Source organism: Acanthochromis polyacanthus, chromosome 21, assembly GCF_021347895.1.
Source record: "Acanthochromis polyacanthus isolate Apoly-LR-REF ecotype Palm Island chromosome 21, KAUST_Apoly_ChrSc, whole genome shotgun sequence".
NCBI classification, from domain to species: Eukaryota; Metazoa; Chordata; class Actinopteri; family Pomacentridae; genus Acanthochromis; species Acanthochromis polyacanthus.
This window is the reverse complement of record NC_067133.1, coordinates 15,453,194-15,460,995: the sequence shown is the minus strand read 5'-3', so window position 1 is coordinate 15,460,995 and position 7,802 is coordinate 15,453,194. Positions and strand designations below refer to the sequence as shown.

Below are 7,802 nucleotides of genomic sequence, written 5' to 3'. Positions count from 1 at the left end.
CTCTTCATCTGCTCACTTACATGATGGCTGTGCTTCTGAGAAGAGTGAAGGAAGGCATTAAATGGCACCTGACAGCAACCTTAACTCTGATTGGGGAATTCCACTTCCTGTCAGTGGGGTCAGAGGTCAAATTGGGTCAACTCTGTCCTTTTCAGAGGGATTAAGCAGGCCTATCTGATCCTGGTTAATCCACAAGCACCATCACTAGAGCATAAAGCTGTTATACACACTCACGCAACCTCCAATCCACTGTGTCCTTGCTTCATATCTGGGCTGCATGTTTTCACTGAGTCTTGTCTACACTGACAGCAGTTTGCAAACATCTGTGACCTTCACTGACATTAGAGGGAATTTAGCTAAAGAGATAGTTCTGCATTTAAAAAAAAACACAGCTCATTTGCTCTTCTTCTGAAGAATGACATTAAAAAATTATATCATTGTTGTGTTAGCCAGACTTAAAAGCTATTAGGCTATTTCTAAAGTTATCTCCGACAAGTGCTTAATATTATGTAGGTAGCATGAAGTGCAAAAGTGCAGCAGAGTTCTGTGCTGGTATGCCAACCAACTTTGCAGCCATTTGACTAATGCTGCTTGCCAGATAGAGTAAGAGAGAAAACGTTTTAAGTATAGCTTCATTTCTTAAAAATGTTTGTAAGTACAATTACCATCATAACCATAAAATTTACTTTGTAATGGATGCATTTATTGTTATACTTAAAGACAAAATGGCCTCTGCACAAATTATACTACTGGATTGTTACTCCAAATGTATCAATGTGTGAAAAGCCTTTCAATGTTGTAGTTTGTCAAGGAGCTGATGCCAGCAGTTTTACACAGAGCTTGTAATGCCGAATATTGTAATATACACATTTTTAGCCTTGTTAGTAGGCTGGCCACATCAGTTGGACTCCAGCTTTGGTTCAGATTGAAATATCTGAATCACTACAGAACTGATTGATGTCAAATTTTGCGTTGACGTTCATGATTGTCAACAGGTGAATCCTATCGTTTACCACACTGTAAAGTTCACACAGGCCCATTGTCAGGTAAGGTCAAAATGCTACAGATGACCCCAGCGCAAGACCTCAGGAGTGTTCATTCAAATGTCTGTTGTTGATCTTAAAAGGTGAACAAATATGACAAGTGGATGAGGGATCCAATTTAGAAAATTTTGTCTGTGTCCATAATTCTTAATGGTTGGCATGGTGTCACATTTGTGGTCTTTGTGTAAAATGTGAACCTGTTGGATGAATGAAATTTAGGCAAAACTGATATTTCACTCAGTCACCACCATCAGATCAAAATGTGTATTCATCCAGTGCTTTGTTCCCACAACTTTCCTATTAGTGTCTGCGTTAGTTTGTGTTTAGTGCGGTTAGAATGTTGATATTAAATTGATCTCATTACATTATCTCATCAAGTTCTGCCTCACAAAGCAAGTACGGCCACAGTTTCTTGGTCTTCAGTTGCCAGACATTGTTTGTCTTCGTGCAATTATTTCAGTCTTAATCTGCTCCAGAAGCTGGTTCAACTCCTTGACAGTGCTACGATCTCATTGTTCATGGCTTAACTCTGACACATTTTCCCCCATCAAATCTCATTCAGATCTGTGCTCATTGCCGTAATCGGATCTACTAAACAGAATAGGACGGAGATGTTTGATCGGTTTATTGGTTTCAGGTTGACTGTCTGGACCCTTGTCAAAAGAACATATGAGAATTCCCATAACAAAGAAGCATCCTTGTTCTGAAAATATCAAAGTACTAGCACAACAATATAGTTGAGGTTCTCACAGTGTACTGTTAACCAGTCATCATGCTGCCAAAATATGGACTTTCATACACTGTTTTGAAAAATGCTGAACATTTCTTGAGGTTCATTTCAGTGTTGTTTTTCAGTCAACATGTATCTACTCGAGGGCTGTGCCCAAATCAATTACAATTTTTCAGCTTTGCTTTCTGTTATAATATGGGTATATCCAGTGATACAATCATCAAATCTCTTTGATAAATAAAAATGAAAGTGTTTAAGCTTCGCTAAATCTAAACAAGAGTGAATAATGAGTCTGGCTCAGGTAAGTGATGCGGTACACAATAAGGTATCTGGGCTGATGGCAACCTATTAGATGGTTCAAGTAAGAGGACAGGATCATAATACTGTATCTTCACATCTCAAACATAGGAGACACAACACAAGTGGGATGCACTGATACATTTTGCATTAATACATCACAGGTGCTTTTGATTGAGAGTATTAAGCTGACTGTTGGACTTTCCAGGGGATGTGCTTATTTGCTTCTTACAGTTAGACAGAAGTTGTTCACTAATAATAATAAACCACAGTCAGTGGGCAGGTAGCTTAGACCAGAAGCAAGGAACTAAGCTCAGTTATTGCAACTATGCTGCAAAAACAATATATTTGTGGTTGTAGTGTTCAAATTGTCTCATCTAACTGACAGAAATGAACACCAATATTTCCTGAATAATGATCTCTTCCGTTGTCCAACTCAGACCCTCAGCATCTCTAGAACTGTAAATCCCACCAAATTATTTCCTTCTTTCATAAAGCACCACCATCACAAACAGTTTTCTCCTGGAACACTTGTGAGAAAGTGTACTGATGAAAATGAATGTAAATCTGATGTAGATGTTCATTATCCCCGTATGTTTCTGCTGAACACCCTGACTTTTCCTCTAGCACCACCATCATTTATTTCAAAGTTCTCTGGGCAGATTACTGAGCACATTCACAATCCCAAAACATTCAGATTTTCAGACGTCAGTCTGATTACATCAGTGCATCCCAAAGCAAATTAATTTAAAACACGCACAAAATTATAAACATACATATCTTATTGTACTGATTACTAATGACTACCATCAGTCAGCCAAACACAGCAGCTCATAGACCTGTAGTCAGGGCAGATTTGTCACCAAGAAAAGGCACAACAGGTGTACTGCAGAAACAAGAAGCCCTTAATTTAGGTCTCAGGAGCTACAATGCACCATGGGCTTATTCAAACCAGGGCCACCAGCACAACAACTAGCAACAGCCTTCTATCACAACTGAAATGCTCATTATGTATGTTGGCTCAGTCTTGTTTCAACTGAAACCTTTGAGGTGTGGAGTCAGAGTCATCATTTATACATCACTACCGCTGTAAACAATGTATGATAAGCTTGAGCACTTGGCCCTGAACTCCATTTTAGCTATTTTAGTGTTGGTCTACAAAAAATACTTCAGTAATTACAATGTGGTTGGTAAAGACCTTACTGCATTTACAGTACCATTCAAAAGTTTGAAGTCACTTAGAAATGTCCTTATTTCTGAAAGAAAAACTATTTTCTTCAATGAAGAAAACATTAAATTAATCAGAAATACAGTCTAGACATTACCAGTTTGGTCAATCACTATTGTAGCTGGAAAAGGCTGATTTTTAATGGAATATCTACATAGGGGTACAGGGGCCCATTTCCAGCAGCCATCACTCCTGTGTTCTAATGCTACATTGTGTTAGTTAATCATGTTGAAAGTCTAATTGATGATTAGAAAACCCTTGTGCAGTTATGTTAGCACATGAGTAGAAGTGTGAGTTTTCATGGAAAACAGGAAATTGTCTGGGCGACCCCAAACTTTTGAACAGTAGTGTACATAAATATATTTAGCTCCCTAAGGGTGAATCCTATAAATCCGCTGACCTCAGCTCCTTTCAGCCAAAATATTCACTTTTACACAACAAATATCAGGATCTTGTGAGCTGACGGGCCATCATGCTCACCTGAGGATGGATCTGTTTGATTATAATGATCCTCCTGACTGTTACTCCAGCACCACCCTCAGGACAAAACTGATTCTTTTTAGCTCTATTACAGATGATGTTTTAGAAATAGAATAATTCTTTGTATTTTGTTTGTTTTATCTAACACTTTAGGTATAATGGGTTACACTTAAGACAACAGCTTCTTTATGGTTTTAGACTGTCGTCTTAGACTGCATTTTGTGTTTCTTTGGTCTCTTTAGCTGTCAAGAATTACATTTTCATAACTTTAGAGGGCTTGTACCAAACACTTACCGTTAAAAAGAGTCATAGTGTTATTAATCACACTGGTGTTTGAAATCTGCATCAGTGACACAGTTTACATTCACTCTTTAGCTTTTCAGCTGTCCACAGTGCTTTCAGTTTGTGGATGCTAGTTTAACAGATTTAGATAACCCCTCTGTCCTGCTATCAAAGCTCAGAAGCCTAGATGACAGAAGCTGTGTCCTTCTCCTCCTCTCTTTAGTTTTCTCTCTGGGCTTTTCGTTTCTTTCGGGCCAGCCGGGCCTCACGCATCTCCTCCAGAGTTTTACGGGGGTCCATGAGAAACGCCAGAGCCACGGCGGCAGTGCCGTCGCCGCTCTGCCTTGAAAAGCACAGGAAGGTGGCCCACAGGAAGGCGCAGCAACCCATGAAGGCCGTTCGCATGTGCAACGGCATCAGGGCGAAGTTCAGAAACTAAGAAGAGGCAAGAAATAAGAGGTCAGGGAGAGGGTCAGACATAGTTGCAGGACATAGTTTGCATTTATTTATTCTGTAATAATAGTTTATTGACTCATCTCGTTGCCCATTTGCAAAGACCATAAAAAATTCTATTCTGAGAATCTCATTGAGAAGCCAAAGTTTTTTTCTCTGTAATGGTAGGAAACAGTAATCATGATGGGTCTATAGACTTCATGCAGCATTAGAGGAACCAAACTCTGATGAGGTCTTATTCAACACATGTTGTTGCCTTTTTCAGCAAGTCCAATGTTATTCATTCAATGACGTAGTCTAAGACAGTCAACAACAAGCTCTTGAATTTACTAGTAATTGTCATTTTATGTATGTTATTGCAGTGTTGCTCCTCTTATTGTGTTTCATCCACAGTTCCATTGTTATTATATCCTCAGATTTTTGCAGTCAATATAGTTCGACCATAGGCAATGCAAAATGCTCCATAACAATTAGAATTGACTTATACTTAAAATTGACAAAGAAATGTAAATACTGCACTCTTACATTTAGTCACACTGAAAATGTTTTCCATCTTTATTGTTCTTTATTGACTCTATAATAAAGTGACTCCAGGTTTACCTGCATGAATGGCCAGTACATGAGTCCAGTCTGAAAGGGAAAACAAGACATGATGAGTGGTCTTAGTATGCAAAGGGCTTTCACGGTCCCTGTGTACATCTCTGCTTTGTCTACCTTAAATGATCATAATGAGAAATGCAGTAATATTACTGAGAACATTACCCTCCTTTTTCATCAAATAAACCACACCCAATGTTATAGAAATGGATGGTGTAGTTTCCCTGTGGGGTAAAGGAGCTTCATCCATCCTAACTGCTTGATGATATCATACCAGCATCCCATTTCCCATCCCATTTTATGATGAACTGCCCCATGAGTTGGGCTTTGTTCTGGATTTAATGGTACTTTTAGGATGATTGATTCTTTGAAATGTTTATATCAGTGCACCACAGAATATCTACAAATCATTTAATCTCTAATACAGCCTACAGAGATGTCGTACACACACGTATATATAGAAGGATAAGTGCTGCAAACTAAGCAGTGTTATAGTTAAAAGTAAGTCCTGCATTCACAAGGTAAGTTAAAACAGAGTGAAATGTACTTATCTATATTAAATAGTAAACTAATTTTTGCAGTGCAACAAAATGTCCCCTGTCAGTGTCACATTATTTAATATCTGATTATAATTATGGATTTAATCCTCCTTTAATGGCTTGTGGATAGTGGTGGAGGAAGTTTCATCTAGTCTCCAGTAATGAACAGTAACACATAGTTCACCATTATATGGGTTTAGTATAGAGCTGTCAAAAAAATGTAGTGAATATGACATTTATCACTGAAATTTAGCTGAAGCAAAAAATGGCATATAAAGTAAAAAGACTTGAAAAGACCTCTTTCCATCTCTGACAAAGTAACATTTTTGAGACAAGATAAAGGCTATTGAAACATCTGAAACTTTATGGCACAAGTTAGGAAAATAAGAATTTAGGAACAGCATGACACTTCGATTTACATTTGGCAGGACTTCAGCTCCTATAAACGTCCGGAACTTGACTGACGTTTTTATCCGCTGGCTGTAGTCATGTCTGAATTACCTCGCTTGCTCCCGAGCCACTGCGCAAAAGCAGCAGTGGCACAATCTGTGTTAATCTGGTCGTGAGCTGTCAGCTGCAGCCACAGAGTGCGAAGGGAAGGTGACTTTCTTTCGCTTGATGGTGCTGAGGCCTTTTCTTACCTTCCAGGTGTTGAAGAACTTCTCCCTCCAGTCCTCAAAGATATCCTCCTTACCCTCCAAGAAGCTCACTCCTGCAAGACAGAGGAGGCGTTTCGGCAGAGGTTGGAACGATAACCATTTGTGCGCCTTTACGCACAGGCCAAAGCGTGTACTGACTAATTACAGTGGCCTACATGATGTTTGATTGAGAAATAACATTGATAGGATGCCACTTTAAGTCCCTATCTGCCAATTCTTATATTTCCATTGCAAACCTAATTCATCTTGAATTTAGATGTTTTTTGGCACGAGATAATATTAGATGGGTCATATTAAAACGTTCCTCTCAACAGAGGCAATGTATTTTGCACATTACCTTGGTTAAACTGTCATTTGTGTGTGTTAGCTGTAAGATCAACGTGTCATCTTACCCGTGTAGAAGACACTGGTGGCCAAGGGCGAGGCGAAGCTTTGATCCAGCAAGAGTTTGCGGAAAACCATCCCGGCAGACTTTCCAGGGAAACGTCTCTCCAAGGCTCGGAGCCAGAAGTAATTAAAGTTTCCATGGAAACTAATTGCCACGATGGCAACGTTGCGAGTGTGTTTCCAGTCCATACGCTCCTTCTGAGCCATGAGCTGATGGACGAGGTCACCACCGGCGAATAAGCACCCGTACAAAGTCACATTGGCCAGCCAGGGGAATCGCTTGGCGGCTTCTTTGAGTACAGTTCTTCTCATGTTGGCACCGATGGAGAAGCTGAGGTCCCGCCGGCGCGCAGAAGACTGTCTGCCCTAAATGGCTTCCGTTCAGCAATCAAGACGCAAGCATAGCGGCTAAATTAATTTGACTAGGCCCTGATGTCACCCGGCTCTCCAACAGGACGCAATCCATCTGTGAGCGGTAATCAGGGAGGGATTATACGTTTCCACCAGCAGCAGGAATATCACATATTATCAGATCTCAGAAAAAATGCAGACTCCGCCAAACAAAAGTGTCCCAGACAGTCTAATCGGCATATTTGTGCTCTGCGTAAAACCAACCATGGCTCCAATTTTGTCACTTGGAAAGGTTTTCTCCCTAAAAGTATTGCGTCCTGGAGGTATGCATGCGTAAAAGACACCCAATCGTGCTCTAAAAGAAACGAAAAAGCTTGTCTTCACTTAAGATAATAAATCTAGATCATTTTGTCTGTTCTGACTCGGCGTGTCGATCCCTATCAATCCAGGTGCCTCTCAAACTACAAATCCTGCAGGTCAAGCGCAAATCTGAAGGACTGTCAAAGTCTGCTCAGGCGCAGATCTCCGTCTGGCTGCGTCACTGACATCAACAGCGACACTTTGCTGCCCAGAGCTTTAAGCCAAGGCGAGTTCAGCCAGTCCATGTACCATCAGATCAGTGGCGTCTGAAGCAGCAAAGCGCGCAGTCCTCTCTACCTGTCGTCTTTCCCATTCAAATGTGCTTTCTCAGACTGGTTGGAAAAATGTTTTACATAAGAAATTCAGATTATTAGGAGGACGGAGGCACGCATAAAT

At 40.2% G+C, this 7,802-nt stretch overlaps 1 protein-coding gene across 1 annotated transcript; it reads right to left on the bottom strand.

Annotated features, from left to right (window-relative positions):
• Positions 1 to 1,653: 1,653 nt before the first annotated feature.
• Positions 1,654 to 7,657, bottom strand: LOC110961587 (mpv17-like protein). Its single transcript, XM_022209265.2, has 4 exons — positions 6,701 to 7,657; positions 6,291 to 6,361; positions 5,114 to 5,143; positions 1,654 to 4,495 (listed from the first exon to the last, which is right to left on the bottom strand). The coding sequence occupies exons 1-4, from the start codon at positions 7,005 to 7,007 to the stop codon at positions 4,280 to 4,282; spliced, it is 624 nt and encodes a 207-aa protein (XP_022064957.1). The 5' UTR covers positions 7,008 to 7,657; the 3' UTR covers positions 1,654 to 4,279.
• Between the last annotated feature and the right edge of the window lie 145 nt (positions 7,658 to 7,802).

Bases quoted from the DNA above. Each gene is read 5' to 3' on its own strand.
- LOC110961587 (XM_022209265.2), bottom strand. From the start codon at position 7,007: ATGAGAAGAACTGTACTCAAAGAAGCCGCCAAGCGATTCCCCTGGCTG. The intron at 6,362-6,700 runs GTAAGATGACAC...TCTGTCTTGCAG, and splicing joins CACCAGTGTCTTCTACACGG to GAGTGAGCTTCTTGGAGGGT. The intron at 4,496-5,113 runs GTAAACCTGGAG...GCCTCTTCTTAG, and splicing joins TGTACTGGCCATTCATGCAG to TTTCTGAACTTCGCCCTGAT.